Raw genomic sequence first — 22,051 nt, 5'->3', positions numbered from 1 at the left:
TGCCAGCATCAGCTATCAGAGTGCCAGTTGGAGTCCTGGACTCCACTTCCAATCCAGCTCCCTACTAATGCACTGGGAAAGCAGCAGAACATGGCCAAAGTACTTGAGTCCCAGCTACCCACATGGAAGACCAGGATGGAGTCCTTTTTTAAAAAATATTTATTTATTTGAAAGAGCTACAGAGAGAGAGGGAGAGACACAGAGAAACATATCTTCCATCTTCTGGTTCACTCCCAACATATCCTCAACAGCCAGGGCTGGGCAAGGCCAAAGCCAGGAGCCAGGAGCCTCTTCCAGATCTCCCACATAGACGGCAGGGACCCAAGCACTTGGGCTATGTTCTGCTGTTTCTTCCAGGGCATTAGCAAGAAGCTGGATCAGACGCATAGCAGCCAGGGCTTGAACAAGTGCCCATATGGGATACCAGCTCTGAAGGCCATGGGTTTAACCCACTGCACCGCAGTGCCACCCCTGGGGTGTCTTGGTTCCTGGCTTCATCCTCGACTAGTGCTGGCTGTTTTGGCCATTTGAAGAATGAACCATTGGATAGAAGATCTTTATATGTCTCTGTCTCTCCCTCTCTCTGTCACTCTGCCTATAAAATAAATAAATCTTTAAATTATTCAATTGTTTCCCACAGCTCTAATTTAAACCTCAGCGTCCTTCCTATGGTATCAGGGAAGTTTGTGTGCTGATTCTTGGGTAGAATTCTGCTGTCTCCTCTCTGCAGAACCCCCACGTACTCCTTAAGCTATTCTATAGAATTACTTGATGTTTCCCCATAGAACTGTGTTTTGCCACTTCCATGCTTTTATGCTTACTGCTGGTTTATGCCATTCTAATCATTCATCACATTTTAAAATTGAGTATCTACTTTGTGCTAGGTTTGTTTTTTTTTTTTTTTTTTTTTTTGACAGGTAGAGTTATAGACAGTGAGAGAGAGAAAGATCTTCTTCCGTTGGTTCACTCCCCAAATGGCTGCTACGGCGGTGCTGCACCAATCCGAAGCCAGGAGCCAGGTGCTTCTTCCTGGCCTCCCATGTGGGTGCAGGGGCCCAAGCACTTGGGCCATCCTCCACTGCCCTCCCAGGCCACAGCAGAGAGCTGGACTGGAAGAGGAGCAACCGAGACTAGAACCAGTGCGCATATGGGATGCTGGTCCCGCAGGTGGAGGATTAGCCAAGTGAGCCACGGCGCCAGCCCCTGTGCTAGGTTTTTAAAGATGTAAGAGTGAACAAAATAATATTCTGTGCATCATTTTAGAGTGGGATATATAGTTAGGTGAGTCATGTACAATATATTATGAGGACACTTATAGGGTATATGTAACCTGAGCTTAGGCTTCCAGAGAAAGCTACATAGAGGGAGTAATTTCTGAATTAAATACTCCCCCTCCCCTCCAAAAAAAAAAAAAAAACCAGATGTTAATGAAGCAAAAACATTTAAGCAAGAGGTATTCCAGGCAAATGAAACAGTATGACTATGCCGATCCAAAACTCTTCAGACCAGCAGTTCCTTAAAAAGTGGGGTTTATTGAGCCGTTACAAATGTTAGCCAGAAAGAGGAAGGACCAGGACCTAGGACAAAGTCCTGCAACTTCCAGCGGGAAAGCTGTGTAGCAATTGGAAAATGCTAAGAGTATTTTTGTAAACTTCAGGGAAGCAAAGAACATTACATTGTACCTACATTGGTTATAGTTAAGAGGAGCAGAATAACAGGAAATAGGGAAAAGCTTTGGGATAAAAGGGCAGTCTCTAAGGAAAAGTAATTTTTGCTTCTGGTTGTTTGGGGTTAACAGTCTGGAAAGTTTATATGTGAGTAGGTTGTGATGGGGCTTATGTCAAAGTTTCAGTATATAAAGAGTCTTCTGTTGATTTCAGGGGCAGCTGTTAACTGATTAACTGCCCTTATCTCCCACCCCACTCTATCCTCAGGTCCTTGTAGTTTTAGAGCATCTCAGAATTTTCTTTAATCAGCTGTACTCCTGAGAGCAGAGAGAGCCAGGCATATGGCCTATTTGGAAAACCAGAAATAGTTGAGGGAGTGTGGTGGACCAGGGGGCAGGAAGGATCACAGTAAGGGAAGAGGAGAGCCTGGAGATGGAAGGAGGAGCAGATCATGAAGAGCCATTTTGTCCAAACAGGAACATTTTTGAGAGTGAAAAGGTTGCCATTGATAATTATTCTGGGGTAGCAGGAAATAACTGAGACTATCCCAGGCAAACCAAAACATGTGATGGCCTTGCTCATAAGCCATGTTAAAGAGTTTGATTGAACTCTGTTGCAGGCTTCAGTATTATAAGGAGGGTAAATTTATAGTTGAGTGAACTGATGACTTCATGTTTGGTCACACTGAGTTATGGGTATTTGTGGTTGTGTCATTTTTTTCCTGCCCTCACTTTTTTGACACCAAATATCTATCATTTTTTCCACACACCAACAAATTCTCTGATGCCACCTGGGTATCTAATCGTTTAATTCTTCTTTCTTTCTTTTTTATTTTTTTTTTAAAGATTTATTTATTTATTTGGAAGTCAGTTACAGAGAGGCAGAGGCAGAGGTAAAGAGAGAGAGAGATAGAGGTCTTCCATCCAATGGTTCACTCTGCAAATAGTTGCAACGGCCGGAGCTGGGTTTATCCAAAGCCAGGAGTCAGGAGCTTCTTCCAGGTCTCCCACGTGGGTGCAGGAGCCCAAGCACTTGGGCCATCTTCTGTTTTCCCAGGCCATTGCAGAGAGCCGGATTGGAAGTGGAATAGCTAGGTCTTGAACCAGTGTCCATATGGGATGCCTGCACTGCAGGCGGCAGCTTTACCGGTGTTGAACCACAGTGCCACCCGTAGTCGTTTAATTCTGATGCTATCTAGAATTAAAGGCTTACTCCCGCAAGACTGCCCCCATTTCAGATGCAGCAGCAAGTGATATGCCCAGGGTATCCAAACTTCTGCCCAGCCAACCACAAAGGAAATAGAGCCATAGGAGGGCTCGAACTGGGGTGGGTTGTGTTCTGAATTGCATTTTTTTTTAAATATTTTTTTTTGACAGGCAGAGTTAGACAGTGAGAGAAAGAGAGAGAGAGAGAGAGAGAGAGAGAGAAAGGTCTTCCTTGCGTTGGTTCATCCCCCAAATGGCCGCTATGGCAGGAGCGCTGCGGCCGATCTGAAGCCAGGAGCCATGTGCTTCTCCTGGTCTCCCATGCGGGTGCAGGGCCCAAGCACTTGGGCCATCCTCCACTGCATTCCCGGGCCATAGCAGAGAGCTGGACTGGAAGAGGAGCAGCCGGGACAGAATCCAGCACCCCAACTGGGACTAGAACCTGGGGTGCCGGCACCACAGGCGGAAGATTAACCTAGTGAGCCGTGGCACCGGCCTTTGAATTGCATTTTAAATATTGCTCTGGAAGCTTTGTTGTAAATAGATTGTGTGCATCAAAAGTAGACGACCTGTTATAAGGTTATTGCAGAAATCCCGCTGAGGGAGGATGGTGGCTTGGACTAGGAGGTAGCAGTGGAGATGTTGAGTAGTAGTCAGAGTCTGGATCTCTTTCAGTGGGGGAGCCAATACTGGCATTGTGGTTTATACTCCAGACTTGTAAATTTAGTGTGAATCTTCTCACCAGGAACTGATCCTCATCAGATGGACTGGCTAAATAGTTTCTGGACTGGCTAAATAAAGATATACAGTTGTTAAAAGAAAAACTAGAAAAAATAAATTATTTTATAAGTTTACTTTTTTAGTTTTAATATTTAACATTTTGCCATATTTGCTTCATAGGTAGATATTATATATATAATATTCAATTTTTTTCTTGGAAACAGATATTAATATCACAAAGTAAGGAATTCAGAACAATATAGACAAAATAAATTTAACTGAGTTTATTTGAGCAAAGAACTATTCATGAATCTGGCAGCACGCTGAACCATAAGAGATTCAGAGAGCTGTGGCTACAGAGTAGGCAGGGAGTATTTATAGACAGAACACGGAAGTAAAGCACAGAAAAAGCTTGAGTGGTTACAGCTAGGCATTTACATCTATTCAGTAGGCTGCCTGTGATTGGCTGAGATATGGCTGTTACTAAAAATGTATACCTCTAAATTAGGTTTTGGTTTATTTATGTGCCAAGTTAGGATATAGCTTATTAGGTAGGAACTCAAAGAACAGAGACAGCCTCAGGTAAAATTTAATTTGACACCAGGTAGTATTTTTCATATATATATATATACACACACGTACATTAAATATACATGTTTGTATGCATACATATGTATGTATGGTATGTATATACCTCTATTCAGATAGCATAATATCCAGTGATAAATATCCTATATGTGAGCTATGATATATGGTATAGTAATTTTCTATTTTAATGTATAGATGTATTATATTTCACTTCCTACTAATTAAATGGTGAATCTTTTGAATTAGCAATAGTTCTTTAAAATACTCATTTTCAGGCTAGTGCTTTGGCTTAGTAGGCTAAGCTTCTAATTCAGCTAACTTTCTAATTCAGGTGTTTCTGAAGTAATTTCATTTTTGGTGTATAACTTTGTGATAATATATTTAAAGGCATATCTGTATTTAAGTATAAGTGGAAATATATATTTCAAAAGTAGAAAGCATAATATTTAAAATTTTTATATTATTTTAGATTTGCCACTTAAATATATCCCAGCTGATTGAAATTATTATGTAGAAAAACCTGTTACTAATATTAGAAAACAAAATTTTTGCATGTAAAATTAGAGAAACTATTTTTTAGTTTTATTTTTCTCTTTTAAAGATAACTGTGACTTGGAACCTGCATCTGAATTAGGAGAAGATTTATTGAAGCTTTATCTGAAACATTGTTGTCCAGATATTGATATTTATGTTGATGGAAAAAATTTCAAAGCTCACAGGTAAACACACATGTGATTGACATGGTGCCTTGGTTATGACAGTAACCAAAGGTGTGACTACCTTTTCCTAACAGTGGTTTTCAAGCTGTAAGTTAAGGTCACAAGGGCTCCATGATGATTCCTCAGGGGGTATCTGGCAGGGGAGGAGATGCTAGCCAATGGGGTTTTTGACCTGCAGGCTCACGCAGGACAGGTGTGCCCACCCTGTGGACAACCGCATGCACATGCACACGTTCTGCCAGAGCAGATCTCTTTTCAGCTAGCTTATGGCCGTGAACCGGAGATTTCATTAGAAGAAAATATTCTGTTGCCTAATATGGGCTTGAAAGCTACTGTCACAGAAAATGTAGTTTTTAATTTTATAAGCATTATAGTATTGAGGATGATTATTTCTACATGAATGGCATGTATTTTTCTCTGACTGCATTTTGGCTTGAATTCTGTGATTCAAAATAGATGATGCTCATGAATAGCATTGATTAAGAGGTTGAATGTTTTAAAACCATTGTTCTGCTTTAAAAGTGGTTTCCTTAGGCCTTCCAGGCTTCTAGATTTCAAATTAAGGCTTGCTTTCTTTAGGCTCTTTCGATTGCACCAGTAGCTAAAATCTGCTTAAAAGAAGAAAAATTTTAATAAGGAATACAGATTATCTGCTGGAATTGAAGGGAAAGAAATATAGCTGGGCCTTTCTATGCATGAGAATCAGAACCAGAAAACCAAGGAACACAGATAGTTCTTCCTCCCTCTCTTTGTGTCTCAAACAAAATGTTGATGAGAACTTAGCATGGTACTCCTGGAGAAGAAGAACCAGACTGATGGCAGTGGCAAGAAGCAGTCTTCTAGGTCCAAGGGTCTCAGGCCTTAATGAAATTAGCAGTAGATTTAGATTACAGTGACCTGTTAGGCCAGTGGTGATTTGTGCTCTCAAAGATCATCCTGATTCTTGCCAGCTAATTGACAGCAGTATATTGTCACACTTTAGGATTACAGTTTTCATGACTGCTTACTCTTCAGAATTTGAGCTTTTCTCTCTGGGAAATGTACTTTATAAGTATGTGTACACACACATTTTCCTAACTCTTATGATATCTGCATTATGTATTTTAACAGAATTTAAGATAAGTTGAGTTCTGTATCATGAATATCTATTTCCTAAAGTGTGATGTCTGCCTGCCTGCATACCTGCCTCTTTTCCTCCCTGCCTCCCTCCCTGCCTCCCTCCTTTCTTCTCTCCCTCCCTCCTTCCTTCCTTGTCTGCCGCCTTTGTCTCCTCTCTCCTCTCCTTCCCTTTCCCTCCTCTCTCCTCTCTCTGTATCCTCTCCTTCTATCTCTTTCACCAGCACAATTTTATTTGAAAATTAATTTACTGTTATTTTGTGTCCATGTTTTTCTTGAGACCATATGGGCATCCCAGCAAAATTCTTACAGAGCCCTGAAGCTGTTGCTATCGTACAGGAAGGCAGTATCCCGTAGTCATTTGCAATATGTCCTCAAAGGGTATTTTTTCTTTCCCTGTGTGCTGCCTGACAGTGGACTAATAGGACTGTATTTAAGAAGCTGGATTTAGAATATTAGGTTTGAATACCAGCACACTTTATGCTCACATTTCTGGTTTGTTTTCTTGACCCAGCAATAAAAATAGCTAGAAAGGCAATTTCCTGAGGATATATTTCAAGATCTCACTTACGTCTGCCTACTTTGTTGTTCTTATGTGAGTTACAGTTGCATATGCTAAATCACAAGGTTACTTTCCTAGTCAATACTTGAGCATCTCTGTTTAGTACATACTAATTTTGTTATGCAGTTCAGAGATTATTATGTCTATAGTTCAAAAACTTATATTTATGTAAAGTCTATGTGTTCATCTCAAACCCAATATTGGAATATTCTAAATTAGTTCTTGTTCTGGATGAGCCTTACCAGCATTTTAAATATTAATTTACTTATTGAAATGCAGAGGGAGAGAGAGGCAGAGATTTTTTTGGGTCTCCCAGATGAGTGTCAGGGACCCAAGTACTGCTGCTTCCTTGTGTGCGTAAGCAGGAAGCTGGATCTGAAGTGGAGCTGGAACTCAAGCCCGGGGCTCTGATACAGGATGCAGCATCCCTAGCAGCATCTTGGCCACTATACCAAACTCCCATCTTCAGCAGTTCTTCTAGTCATGCAGCTTTAATTTTCAATTATTTTTACTCATATATTGAAAGGACAATGCGGGGCCAGCACCATGGCTCTCTTGGTTAATCCTTCACCTGCGGCGCTGGCATCCCATATGGGCGCCGGGTTCTAGTCCCGGTTGCTCCTCTTCCAGTCCAGCTCTCTGCTGTGGCCCGGGAAGGCAGTGGAGGATGGCCCAAGTACTTGGGCCCATGCACCCGCATAGGAGACCAGGAGGAAGTGCTTGGCTCCTGGCTTCGGATCGGTGCACTTCTGGCGGTAGCGGCCATTTTGGGGGTGAACCAGCAGAGGGAGGACCTTTCTCTCTGTTTCTCTCTCTCACTGTCCATAACTCTACCTGTCAAATAAAACAACAACAACAAAAAAAGAACAATACAAGTGTTTATAGATGACCAGGATTTATAATCAGAATTACATTCAGTTTAAGTCTCAACATTTAAAACAGTTTAATTTGCTAATTTAATATGTTTATTTTTTAAAAAGATATATTGATTTATTTGAAAGTCAGTTACACAGACAGAGGAGAGGCAGAGAGGTCTTCCATCCGCTGGTTCACTCCCCAATTGGTGACAATGGCCAGAGCTGCGCTGATCCAAAGCCAGGAGCCAGGAGCCTTTTCCAGGACTCCCACATGGGTGCAGGGGCCCAAGGACTTGGGCCATCCTCCATTGCTCTCTCAGGCCGCAGCAGAGAGCTGGATTGGAAGTGGAGCAGCCGGGTCTCAAACTGGCGCCCACATGGGATGCCACCGCTTCAGGCCAAGGCATTAACCCACTGCGCCACAGCACTGGCCCCAGTTTGATATGTTTAAATTGGTATGTTAACAAGGTTATTTCCTCTTCTACTGAGTTAATCTTTCTCTCGGGCTCAAGTTCCTTCTTCACAAATATTACTGATAACCCAGTTCTTCTAAGAATGTCTCCAGTTGCTCTATCCTTTTTATTTATTTATTTATTTATTTATTTATTTAAAAGAGTTACAGAGGCTGGCTCTGTGGCTCAATAGGCTAATCCTCCGCCTGCGGCACTGGCACACTGGGTTCTAGTCCCGGTCGGGGCGCTGGATTCTGTCCCGGTTGCCCCTCTTCCAGGCCAGCTCTCTGCTGTGGCCTGGGAGGGCAGTGGAGGATGGCCCAAGTGCTTGGGCTCTGCACCCCATAGGAGACCAGGAGAAGCACCTGGCTCCTGCTGTCGGATCAGCGTGGTGCGCCAGCTGCAGTGCGCTGATCGCGGTGGCCATTGGAGGGTGAACCAATGGCAAAGGAAGACCTTTCTCTCAGTCTCTCTCTCTCACTGTCCACTCTGCCTGTCAAAAAAAAAAAAAAAAAAAAAAAAAAAAAAAAAAAAAAAACAATAAATAAAAGTTACAGAGAAAGAGGTAGAGACAGAGAGAGATCGTCCATCCGCTGATTCACTCCCCAAATGGCTGCAATGGCCAGAGCTGGGCTGATTCGAAGTCTTTTCCAGGTCTCCCACATGGGTACAGGGGCCTAAGCACTTGGGCCATCTTCTATTGCTGTCCAGGCTATAAGCAGAGAGCTGGATTGGAAGTGGGGCAGCCGGGACTCAAACTGGCACCCATATGGGATGCCGGCGCTGCAGGCCAGGACTTTAACCCACTGCGCCACAGTGCTGGCCCCTCTATCCATTCTTTACTGTGATTCTCAGCCTGGCCTAGAACATCAGGCTGATGCCAATCACTTGCTTGTGTAGCACAGCTAAGCCAAAGAAATCATTTACAACAGAATGGTTAAGCAAATGTGGATCATGGAACCAGTCTATCTTGGGTTTTATTCCAGCTGCACCATCATTAACTGGGTGAATTTGACCAAGCCATTTTACCATTTATTTTGTACTTCACATTACACGTCGTTGTAGACCTCTGTAACATTACTTTTCTGCCCTAATTGCAATTAATTACCAGGTAGATACCATCTAGATATTCTGCATTTCTTTCTGTTTATATTTCCTCCAGTCACCTTCAGTCTGTCCCTAAGCACCTATGTGACCCACTGCATTGCTAACCTCCCATTTTGTAGTGTGATTTATTATTTTAATGGTTAATGAGAGAAGTTAGCGCTATCATATTTTTAAGATAATTTACTTGTTGCACTTCTGTGTTCCATAATTCAGGTTGTTTTATGCTGCCTTATTGAAAAAGTATGGCAGTGATTCCTACCTTTACTCTTGTGGATGCTCGAGATCTGGTTTCCCTTCCAAACTACTTTTCATATCAATGCCTGATATTATACTCTTAGACATTCATTCTTTAGATTAAGATGTTGTTGGATCCTCCTTTAAAATGCATATTTCTCAGAGGCCAGTGGGAGACTTGCAAGAAGCTCTTGGCTCCTGGCTTCAGATAGCTGCAGCTTCAGCGGATGTGGCCATTTGGGGAGTGAACTAATGGATGGAAGACCTTTCTCTCTGTCTCTCACTCTGTCTGTACCTCTACTTCTCAAATAAATAAATAAAAATCTTTAAAACAAACAAAACTGTTTAAAAAATAAAATGCATATTTCTCTATTTTACAAATTGGCACTGACTCAGAAAGTTAGTGTTCTTGAATGGGCCATGCCACTAATTATATGTGCTTGGGTACATGAGCTGAAAGCTTTTTAAGAAGTGGCATAGTGTAGTAATTCCAAAGTTAATCTTCTTAATTTAGATTCTGATTCTACCATTTACTAATTGTTAGAAAGTTACTTTATCTCTCCAAGTCTCAATTTCTTTATTTCTAAAAGGAATAATAACAGTAATTATAATATAAGATGGCTGAGAGGATTGAATCAGATAATGCACATAAAGCAATTAGCGTAGTATTTGCCACATTATAAACTTTCAAAAATAAATGTTAGTTGCTTTAAGTAATGAATTAGATATCAGTAAGAGAGACAACAATGTTGCCTATTCTACTTTATCTTATAGCAGGAGTAAACGAACTATGGCCCCAAAGTGGTAGCTGACCTGTTTTGTGTATGAGACACAAACAAAAAGAAAAATAAGCAAGAGGAATCTGCAGAGCCCAATATATTTACTATCTGGCCCTCTACAGAAAACATTTGCTGTTCCCTGTTTTAACAGGATTTACAGCAAGCCTAGGTGAAATAATACTCCAGGTTACCATACAATAATGTGATATACATCTTAATAACTTCATTAGCAACAACCAATGGTCAATCCTGTCTTCTTGAGAGGTTTAAAATAGCGATTAACCAGATACGAAAACAACAGGGGGAAAGAAGTAAAATTTCTTGGTTTTGAACCAAAGGAAAAGGTGTTAGATAACTGAAAGGAAACAAACGACTAGTAGTAAAACTCCCAAACTGAACTTGACATAAGCTGTCTCCAGATGCTCTCTGGAGAACATGTTAGGCTGAACTCAAGACTAGCAGAACACTCTCTAATACACTTACATGTTTCTGGTCCTGTTAGTGAGTTTGTGCTTTCCAAGAGTCACTTGAGTTTGTTCAAATTTCTTATTTTTTTAAGAAATTATTTTATTTATTTGAAAGAGTTATAGAGAGAGCAGAAAGAGAGAGAGGTCTTCATCTGCTGGTTCACTCCCCAAATGACCACAATGGCCAGAGCTGGGCTGATCCAAAGCCAGGAGCTATGAGCTTCTTCCTGGTCTCCCACATGGGTGCAGGAGCCCAAGGACTTGGGCCATCTTCTACTGCTTTCTCAGACCAGAGCAGAGAGCTGGATTGGAAGAAGAGCAGTTGGGACTTGAATCGACACCCATATGGGATGCCAGCTCACAGGCTGGGAATTTAACTTGCTGTGCCACAGCACTGGCCCTGAATTTGTTGGTTTTTTTTGTTTGTTTGTTTTGTTTTGTTTTTTAATAAAGATTTATTTACTTATTTATTTGAAAGAGTTACAGAGAGAGAGAGGGAGAGAGATCTTCTATCTGCTCATTCACTCCCCAAATGGCCACAATGTCCAGGCTGAGCTATGCTGAAGCCAGGAGCCAGGAACTTCATTCAGGTCACCCACATGGGTGGCAGGGGCCCAAGTATTTGGGCCATCTACTGCTGCTTTTCCCAGGCTATGGACAGGGAGCTGGATAGGAAGTAGAACAGCCAGAACACAAACTGGTGCCCATATGGAATGCCCATATTGCAGGTGACAGCTTTACCTGCTATACTACAATGCTGGCCCCCAATTTGTTATTTTAACCTTACATAACATATAAGCCAGTGATACATGAAGTATTTTTTTAAAGATTGATTTATTTATTTGAAGGGCAGAGTTATAGAGAGGCAGAGAGAGAGAGAGAGGTCTTCCATATTCTGGTTCACTTCTCAAATGGCTGCAACCGCTGAAGCTGTGTTGATCCTAAGACAGGAGCCAGGAGCTTCTGGTTGTCCCACACAGGTGCAGGGGCCCAAGGACTTGGGCCATTGTTCCCTGCTATCTCAGGCCATGGCAGAGAGCAGGACTGGAAGTGGAGCAGCTGGGTCTTCAACCGGCGCCCCTTTGGGATTCCAGCACTGCAGGTGGCAGCTTTACCTACTACACTACAGTGCCAGCCCCAATATATGAAGTATTTTTAAAAAGTTACTGTTCAGTTAATCCTCCGCCTTGCGGCGCCGGCACACTGGGTTCTAGTCCCGGTCGGGGCGCTGGATTCTGTCCCGGTTGCCCCTCTTCCAGGCCAGCTCTCTGCTGTGGCCAGGGAGTGCAGTGGAGGATGGCCCAAGTGCTTGGGCCCTGCACCCCATGGGAGACCAGGATAAGTACCTGGCTCCTGCCTTCAGATCAGCGCGGTGCGCCAGCCGCAACGCGCCGGCCGCAGCGGCCATTGGAGGGTGAACCAATGGCAAAGGAAGACCTTTCTCTCTGTCTCTCTCTCACTGTCCACTCTGCCTGTCAAAAAAAAAAAAAAGAAAAGAAAAAAGGTTACTGTTTGGCTTTTGCAGTGTGTGGTCAGTAGTCAGCAGTGCTCTTGCCGTAGCTCTAGCAAGCCTCTTCCTTTCTGTTTCTGTTGCCGCCGTTGCTGCCTCCTGCCCTCTAAGATCATGGTGTGCTCCCAGCTCTTGTCAGTTCAGTACTCAGGACTCATTCTGCTCTGCCTGGTCCTGGGAGCTATCCATTTGTATGCATTAGAACTTAATTTGACAGATTAAGAAAATGCTACTTGCCTTTATGCAAAGTGGCAGATGAATTTCACCATACTGTATAAAATACCAGCAAAACTAATAAAATCGCCACTATTTCAGATCTTCACAATGTGACATATAATGGAAGCGTTTGTGGGGATGACCACTTTGGTCTCAAAATAGCAATGTAGTTTGGATCTGGTTTTTCCTGGATTGTGAATTTCACTGAGAAAGCATCTGATTATTTAATTGACAGTATCTCATGTTCCTACAACATTAGTGATAACAGTATTTCCTGATGCTGAAGACAAAGGAATTGTTACTGTTCATGACCCTGTGAAAATTGAAATTCCTTTGAATGACATCTATAGATGCAATAGTTTATCAACATCAAAGACAAATGATGTTGTCCAATACTATTGGCATGTTGTTGTTCAAGCTTTTGTCCAAAATGGCACAGTGAGCACAAAAGAGTTTCTGTGTGATGGAGATAGATCTTCTACCACAGTGACACCCATAATTCACCCCACTGTGCCATCTTCTACTACAACACTCACTCCAGAGGAAAAAACCAGGGTTGGAACTTATTTGGTTAGTAATGGCAATAGTACTTGTCTGCTGGCTATGATGGCTCTGCATCTGAACATCATTCAGGATAAGGTTGCTTTGGTTATTAACATCAACCCCAATTCAACTAACTCCACTGACAGCTGCCACCTTCAAATTGCTCAACTTAGGCTGAATAGAAGCACCATTAAGTATCTTGACTTTGTCTTTGCTGAGAAAAATGAAAACTGATTCTATCTGAAGGAAGTGAATGCCAGCATGTATTTGGTTAATGGCTCTGTTTTCAGCATTGCAAATACCAATCTTAGCTATTGGGATGCCCCCCCTGAGAAGTTCTTATATGTACAACAAAGAGCAGATGATATTTCCGATAAATACCTCTGATTTAAGGGTTCAGCCTTTCAGTGTGATAGAAGGAAAGTATTCTACAGCCCAGGAGTGTCCAGTGGATGAGACACCATTCTAAAACCAATTATAGTTGGTGTTGATCTTTTAGGCTTGATTATCATTATAGTGATTGCTTACCTAATTGGCAGAAAAAAAGTTATGCTGGATATCAGACTCTGTAACACAAATTCACGTGTGATCTCTGTTACAAGATAATAAGGCAAGTACAAGTTCCAACGTGAAAAAAAAAAAGTTACTGTTCCAATGAAAACTAAGGTGAATGTTTTAGAAAGATTGAACAAAGGAAAAGCACTTAAAGAATTGCTGTTGAGAGGTAGGTATCTTGCCTACTGGTTAAGATACCCATTAAGGCACCATGTTCCACGTCAGAGTATTTGAGTTTGATCCCTGACTCTGGCTTCTGACTTCAGCTTCCTGCTAATACAGTCCCTAGAGCAGTGTTGATGACTCAAGTAATTGGGTTCCTGCCACCTAGGTGGGAGACCTGAATTGCATTCCCAGCTCCCAGCTTTGACCCCTACCTCCCACCCTCCAGTCTTTGAGGGAATTTGAGAGTGAACCAGCACTTGGGAGTGCTCTCTCTCTCACTCTCTGATTCTGATTATCTGTCTCTGCTTCTCAAATAAATTTGAAGTTTTTTTTTTAAAGATTGGCCTTATGGTGAAATATTTGTGAATGGATACATATTTATTTCTAAACTTAGAATGAAATATGATATATAGGTAGTGATTTTTAAATTCTATCTTGATTTTTTTTTTTTTGAGTAAGCAATTATCAGTCCCAATTGTATTGGCAAATAGGGCATCCATTATACTATACAGCTTATCTTAGAAAAGGTGAATCTGTGGGATGCTGTAGTAAATTTATGTCACAAAATACTAAGAGAAAGTTAACTTTCCTTTTATAAAATTTTCTAAGAAATAGACTGGATAGGAGTGGTAACTTTAGAGCATTTGGATTCAGTACTCTGGGTTTAACCCCTGTTCAGTTATAGGAATTAAAAGCAAAAAAAAAATTCTTGGGGCTGGTGCTGTGGCATAGCAGGTAAAGCCATGGACCTCAAGCCAGTCAACATACAGCATGTGAACCCCTGCCCTGGTCCAATGGGCACCCACATAGGATGGCCCAATGAGAAGACAGTTATGCTTTAAAAACCCTGGGCACTTCCTGAAAGCAGGTGTCCCATTTGGGCTTTCCACCTGGTCTCCTCTCAGATCAGATGCTTTTCTGTCACTTGCCAATCAAATAAAAGTTTCTGCTTCTTTGCGAATTGTTTGCCAGCTTTTTATTTCTATACTGAACTAAGAAAAACAACCAAAAAACTTGCACCAGCAACCAGCTTCCCCTCCATGTCCGGTAGCACATATCAGGTGGCCTATAGTCCCAAGTGGAAAGAGGGACCATTAACAAAGTATAGGGGGAAAAAGTTTTCTAAATTTTATAAAAACCACAAATCTATGGATTTAAGAAGTTCAACAAGCCCTAAGCAAAATAAACATTAAGAAAGCAGAAGAGGAGGCTTGCACTGTGGTACAGGGGATAAAGCCCCGGCCTGCAATGCCAGCATCCCATATGGGCACCTGTTCTATTCCTGGCTGCTCCACCTCTGATCCAGACCCTGCTAACGCACCTGGAAGGGCAGCAGAGGATGGCCCAAGTCTTTGGGCTCCTGTACCCATGTGGGAGACCTAGAAGAATCTCCTGACTTCAGTCTGGCCCAGCCTTGGGCATTGTGGCCATTTGGAGAGTGAACCAGTGGATGGAAGACCTCTCTCTCTCACTCTCGCTCTCGCTCTCTCTAACTCTGCCTTTCAAATAAATAAATAAATCTTTAAAAAAAAAAAAAAAGAATTGTTGGAACAAAAATAGTTAATTAGTCCCAGTGGTGTTGGGTTAAGTTGCTGGTTAAGATGCCTGCATCCCACATTAGAGTATCAGGCTCCTGATTCCAGCTTCTTACTAATGCAAAACCTAGGAGGGGGCTGTGATGGCTTAAGAAATTGGGTTCTGAGCATTCATGTGGGAGACCTGGATTGAGTTCTTAGCTACTGCCTTTGGCCCGCATGCCACTGTAAGCAACTAGAGAATGAATGATTGGATGGGGAAGCTTTCTCTGTCTCCCTGCATCTTGAATAAATAAATTTTGAAGATGTTTAGAAAATTAGTCCCAGTTAAAAAACAAACCAAATTCCTTCTCCTGAGCTTCTCTCAGTAATCTAGGCCATTCTTTTGCCTGGAGTAGTGAATCTAGTTCAGCTAACATTAGGTAGTATTGAATAGCAGTGTTCTAAAGCAACAGCAACAGGAAATTAGGGCATCTTGATAGAGCCAGAAGCACCATTGTCAGTTGAAATTAAATTGAATACAAAGGAGGAAACAGTTCTTGGCATGTTGAAAAATAAAAAAATATGGCAAATATTTTTAACATATCATGCCATTTACAGTATTATTTTTTATCCAGAACCATGGAGCTTAATTAAATAGCAGTGTTTCCTAAATTTCTGTTTTAAGGTTAAGGTAATTTTAAAAAAAGATTTATTTATTTGAAAAGCAGAATGACAGAGCAAGGAAGAGACACAAACACGCACACAGAGAGAAAGAGAGACATCTTCCATCCATTGGTTAACTCATCAAATGACTTCAGTAACCAGTTCTGGGCCAGGCCAAACCTAGGAGCCAGGAATTCCATCTGGGTCTTCCACTTGGGTGGCAGGGGCCCAAGCACTTGGGCCGTCATCTGCTGCCTGCCCAGGCATTTTAACTGGAAGTTGGATCCAGAAGCAAGGCAGCCAGGACTCCCAAAATGGGATAATGTCTGTCAGCGAGCCCCAACAGTCAGAGTCATTGTTTAAGCCTCAGATGCTTTTACTCTTACTCAGTTGGAAATTGCTAACATGTTGTGTTAGTTCAAGTCCTCTGAGGAGCTGACCCAAAGGTGGGATTGCTTTAATAAGAAATATAGTAGGACAGATGCATGTGAGAAGATAGGAGGAGGAAGCAGAGAAAACTGAGAGAGCTGTCAGAATGCAACGCTGATCTGACCCTGAATAAAGGAAGCAGGGAGGGAAGTTAGGTTGGGGAGCAGCTCCTTCTTCTGCAGGGCAGTTCTGAGGAGTGTTTGTTAAGCTACTGGAGAGTTCCCAAGCCAGTCGCCCATCAGGGGAGCCCCTGTCTCTCAGGGATATATCTGCCCTGTTCTTGCTAGACTCAGTCATTGGCAGGGGACAGCTTGTGATGTGGCCTTGACCAAATGAATTTCAGATTGCTATAACAGGGGCCCTGGGTCATTATACAGTCAAAAATCAAAGAAGTACACTCTCATTACTGCCATACAGAAAAGTCATGACAGTATATATTTATATATCTTGCTATTAGGCCTAGTCGTATAAAGAAGAGATGGAAGGATAAAATTCTAATAGTGTTCTTCATTAAGATTTGTTTAATGAGATGTGGGCTTTGGTTCAGCAGTTAAGACACCTCCTGAGATGTCCACAGCCCATATCACAGTGCTGGGATTAAAGTCTTGATTAGGATCCCAGTCTCAGCTTCCTGCTGCTGTGGACTCTGGGAGGCAGCAGGTGATGGCTTTGAGTAGTTGAGTCCCTACCACCCAATGTGAGACCAGGATTAAGTTCTGGGCTCTTGGTTTCAGCCTGACCCAGCCCTGGCTTTTGCAGGCATTTGGGGAATGAATCAGCACATGAGAGATCTCTCTCCATTTGTCTCTCTTTCAAAGAAATACATATTTTTTTTCAAAAAAGGATCATTTAATGAACATTTATTGTATATCCAGTATTGTGTTTGATGAAATTCAACATAATGTATTTTTTTTTAGATTTATTTATTTGAAAAGCAAATTTACAGAGAGGCAGAGGCAGAGAGAGAGAGAGGGAGAAAGAGAGAGATATATCTTCCATTGGCTTGTTTACTCCCCAGATGGCTGTAATGGATGAAGCCGTGCCGATCTGAAGCCAGGAGCTAGGAGCAGCTTCCTGGTCTCCCATGTAGGTGCAGGGGCCCAAGGACTTGGGCCATCTTCTACTGCTTTCCCAGGCCATAGCAGAGAGCTGGATCGGAAGTGGAGCAGCTGGGACTAGAACTGGCACCCATATGGGATGCCTGCACTGCAGGCAGCGGCTTTACCTGCTACGTCACAGCACCAGGCCCCAATAATAAACTTTTTAAAAGAAGATGATGTCAATGATCTGAGAGAGGAAAGATTTTTGTAGTTTGTTGACAAGAATTGGCACCCATATGGGATGTCCACACTGCAGATGGCAGCCTTACCCACTATGCCACAGCACTGGCCCCCATAATGTGTTTTTTTTTTTTTTTTTTTTTTTTTTTTTTTAGATTTATTTGAAGTCCGGCATTGTGGCATAGCAGGTAAAGCTGCTGCCTGCAATGCCAGCATCCCATTTGGGCTCTGGTTCATGTCCTAGCTGCTCCACGTCTGATCCAGCTCCCTGCTAATGGCCTGGGAAAAGCAGCAGAAAATGGCCTAAGTGCTTGAGTCCCTGCTATCGATGTGAGAGACCTGGAGGAAGCTCTTGGCTCCTGTTTTCTGTCTGGCCCAGGCCCGGCCATTGTGGCCATCTCGGGAGTGAACCAGCAGATGGAAGATTTCCCTCTGTTTCTCCTCCTCTCTGTAACTCTGCCTTTCAAGTAAATAAATAAATAATTTTTTTAAAAGAAAGATTGATTTGAAAGGTAGAGTTACAGACAGGCAGAGAGAGAGAGAGAGAGAGGTAGGTTGATTCCTTCTGCTGATTCACCCCCAAAATGCCCACAACAGCCAAGGCTGGGCTAGGCTAAATTCAGAAACTTAGAATTCAGTCCAGTGACAGGGACCCCAACTACTACAGCCATTACTGCTGCCTTCAAATGTGCAATAGCAGGAATTTGGAATCAGGAGCAGAACTGGAACTTGAACCTAGAATCTCTAGTATGGAATGTGGTATCCCAAATAGGTTTTAACTGCTATAGCAAACACCTACCCTATTCTAAAGTACTTTAAAAATTCTTTTAATTCTTGTGCTTCTCTTTTTTTAAAAAGATTTATTTATATATTTATTTGAAAAGCAGAGTTACAGAGAGAGAAGGACAGACAGATCTTCATCTGATGGTTCACTCCCCAAATGGCTGCAATGACCAGAGCTGAGCTGATCTGAAGCTAGGAGGCAGGAGTTTCCTCTGGGTCTCCCATGTGGGTGCAGGGGCCCAAGCATTTGGGCCATCTTCCACTGTTTTTCCAAGCACATTATAAGGGAGCTGGATTGAAAGTGCAGCAGCTGGGTCTTGAATCAGTGCCCATATGGGATGCCAGCACTGCAGATGGCGGCTTAACTCACTATACCACAGTGCCAGCCGCTCTTGTGCTTGCTTTTTTCTTTTTTTTTTAAAGAAAGATTTATTTTTGTTTATTTGAGAGAGAGAAACAGAGAGAGAGAGAGAGAGAGACAGAAAGAAAGAAAGAAAGAAAGAAAGAAAGAAAGAAAGAAAGAAAGAAAGAAAGAAAGAAAGAAAGAAAGAAAGAAAGAGAAATAGGTCTTCCATCTACTGGTTCACTCTCCAAATGGCCACAATGCCCAAGGCTGGGCCAGACTGAAGTCAGGAGATTCTTCTAGGTCTCCCACATGGGTACAGGAGCCCAAAGACTTGGGCCATCCTCTGCTGCCCTTCCAGGTGCGTTAGCAGGGTCTGGATCAGAGGTGGAGCAGCCAGGAATAGAACAGGTGCCCATATGGGATGCTGGCATTGCAGGCCGGGGCTTTATCCCCTGTACCACAGTGCAAGCCCCCTCTTCTGCTTTCTTAATGTTTATTTTGCTTAGGGCTTGTTGAACTTCTTAAATCCATAGATTTGTGGTTTTTATAAAATTTAGAAAACTTTTTCCCCCTATACTTTGTTAATGGTCCCTCTTTCCACTTGGGACTATAGGCCACCTGATATGTGCTACCGGACATGGAGGGGAAGCTGGTTGCTGGTGCAAGTTTTTTGGTTGTTTTTCTTTGTTTTTTTTTTTTTTTTATTTTTTTATTTATTTGACAGGTAGAGTTATAGACAGAGAGAGAGAGAGAGAGAGACAGAGACAGAGACAGACAGAGAGACAGAGAGAAAGGTCTTTCTTTTGTTGGTTCATTCCCCAAATGGCTGCTGCACCGATCCAAAGCCAGGAACCAGGTGCTTCTTCCTGATCTCCCATGCAGGTGCAGGGCCCAAGCACTCGGGCCATCCTCCACTGCCCTCCCAGGCCACAGCAGAGAGCCGGACTGGAAGAGTAGCAACCGGGACTAGAACCCGGCCCGGCGCCCATATGGGATGCCAGTGCCACAGGTGGAGGATTAACCAAGTGAGCTACAGCGCCGGCCCCTGGTTGTTTTTCTTAGCTCAGTATAGAAATAAAAAGCTGGGAAACAATTTGCAAAGAAACAAACTTTGATTGGCAAGTGACAGAAAAGCATCTGGTCTGAGAAGAGACCAGGTGGAGTGCCTGAACGGGACACTGGGTTTTGTTAAGTCCCCAGGGTTTTTAAGGCATTGCTGTTTTTCATTGGGCCATACTATGTGGGTGCCCATTGGACCGGGGCAGGGGTTCACGTACTGTATGTTGATTGGCTTGGGGTTGGTGAAGATAGTGGAAGTCTCTTGGAGACAGCCTGATCCTCCTTAGGGGCTCAGCCGCCTCCTCTGTTAGCTCTGAGTGGAAAATTACAACTAACTTGAAGATGTGATTTATAACTACAAGGTCACCCATGTAACACCAGAAGCTATAGTGGGGAGATGGGGGCAGGTCTGCATAGGAGCTTTCCAGCCACAGCTGGCAGCCTGCTTGTGTAGGAATTCTACCTATGTCTGAGGGGCCCGCAGACCCCCAGCCCCACTGGATGGCCTCAGTGTGGTCCCACAGATTCCTAAGGCTCCTGTTTTTCTGTTTTTTTTTTCCCATGTTTTATTTAGATAATTACATTACTTATGTTATAATTTTTGGTATGCTAATTTCATCTTCTCGTTTCTGGTTCTGTTTCTATTAACTGATCTTTTTCCTGTTATAGTTCAGGGTTTGCTACTTCTTCATATACATAGTAATTTTTTATTGGATGCCAGGTATGATAATGAATGTTACATTATTGAGTGTTTGAATTCATTGTCTTCTTTTAAAATATTATTTTTTCAAGATTTATTTATTTGATAGGCAGAATTACAGAGAGATAAACTAAGGGGACAGAGAGAGATCTTCCATCCACTGGTTTACTCCCCAAATGGCCACAATGGCCAGAGCCAGACCAGGCTAAAACCTGGAGCCAGGAGTTTCTTCCACGTCTTCCTAGGTACAGGGGCCTAAGCACTTGGGCCATCTTCCACTGCTTTACCAGGCCATTATCAGGGAGCTGGATCAGAAATGGAGCAGCTAGACTCGAACCCACTCCCACATGGGCTGCCTGCACTGCAGGTGAAGGCCTAGCCTACTACACCATAGCACCAGTCCCTAGTTGTTCGTTTTCTAAAAAGTCACATAAATGTAATCACATAGTGCATAGACTATTCAGACTGATTTCCTTCGTTGAGCAATATGCCTTTAAAAGTCATCCGTGATGCTGGTTCATGTCCTGGCTTCTCCTCTTCAGATCCAGCTCTCTGCTATGGCCTGGGAAAGCAGTGAAAGATGGCCCAAATCCTTGGGCTCCTGCACCCATGTGGGAGACCTGAAAGAAGCTCCTGGCTCCTGGCTTTGGATTGGCACAGCTCCGGCCATTGCTGCCATTTGGGGAGTGAACCAGTGGATAGAAGACCTCTCTCTCTGCCTCTCCTTCTCTCTGTAATTCTGCCTGTCAAATAAATAAAGAAAATATTTTAAAAAAAACAGAAAGAAAGAAAGAAAGAAAGAAAGAAAGAAAGAAAGAAACAATCCATGTTTTTGTGTGGCTTGATAGCAAATTCCTCTTTTTTTTTTTTTTTTTTAGAAGATCTATTTATTTACTTGAAAGTCAGAGTTACACAGAGAAAGAAGGAGAGGCAGAGAGAGAGAGAGAGGTCTTCCATCCTCTGGTTCACTCCCCAGATGGCCACAAAAGCCAGAGTTGTGCTGATCCGAAGCCAGGAACCAGGAGCTTCTTCCGAGTCTCCCACAGGTGTGCAGGGGCCCAAGGACTTGGGCCATCTTCCACTGCTTTTCCAGGCCATTGCAGAGAGCTGATCAGAAGTGGAGCAGCGGGGACTCAAACAGAGCCCATATGGGATGCTGGCACTGCAGGCTGCAGCTTTACCCTCTATGCCACAGCGCCAGCCCCTCCTCTTTTTTTTAAATCCTTTATCACTGAATGTTCTGTTGTGAGAATGTGCCACAGTTTGTTTATCATTTACATTTGAAGGACATTAGGGTTGTCTCTAGTTTGCTGATTGTAAGTAAAGCTGTTATATACACAGTTATGTGTAAGTTTTTGTGTAGACATGAATTTTCATATTTCTTGGGTTAAATACATTGGAGTGTCATTGCATATGGTGAGACTATGTTTAACTTTGCAAGAAGCTGTCCAAGTGGCTTTGAAAGTATCTGTATCATTTTGCATTTCTGTCAGTGCTATGGTGTGCAACAGGATATGGCTCCTTAACTTATGCAGATGTTTAATTCCCAAAGTCAGAAATTAATGGTACTAAGAGAGTGGAAACTTAATCCAATTATGGTGTTTAGGAGATTGGCCTATTGGGAAGTCCTTATGTTATGGAGGATATGCTCTTGGAAGATAGCTCTTGTGAGAGGGTTGATTGTAAAAGCCTGAGAGTTGAACACAGCTGTTCTCCCTGCTTGCTGGCTTGCTTTGTGATCCTTCCTTCTAATGTGTTCCTTTGTTGCTATCAGCTGGTCCTAACAGACAGATGTCCAAACACTGAGACTGC

At 42.7% G+C, this 22,051-nt stretch overlaps 1 protein-coding gene and 1 pseudogene across 6 annotated transcripts in view; both read left to right on the top strand.

Annotated features, from left to right (window-relative positions):
• Positions 1-22,051, top strand: part of BTBD8 (BTB domain containing 8) — a 114,157-nt gene that overhangs the window by 17,265 nt on the left and 74,841 nt on the right. For all 6 annotated transcript variants that reach the window (XM_008264890.4, XM_070078046.1, XM_070078044.1 and 3 more), the window contains exon 4: positions 4,782-4,899. In XM_008264890.4, the coding sequence (XP_008263112.2) occupies positions 4,782-4,899 (118 nt within the window). The remainder of the gene's footprint in view (positions 1-4,781; positions 4,900-22,051) is intronic.
• On the top strand, positions 11,977-13,499 carry LOC138850603 (lysosome-associated membrane glycoprotein 2 pseudogene; annotated as a pseudogene).

This window comes from Oryctolagus cuniculus, chromosome 7, assembly GCF_964237555.1.
Source record: "Oryctolagus cuniculus chromosome 7, mOryCun1.1, whole genome shotgun sequence".
NCBI classification, from domain to species: domain Eukaryota; kingdom Metazoa; phylum Chordata; class Mammalia; order Lagomorpha; family Leporidae; genus Oryctolagus; species Oryctolagus cuniculus.
The sequence above is the reverse complement of the archived record's forward strand: the minus strand, read 5'-3'. Positions and strand labels throughout refer to the sequence as shown.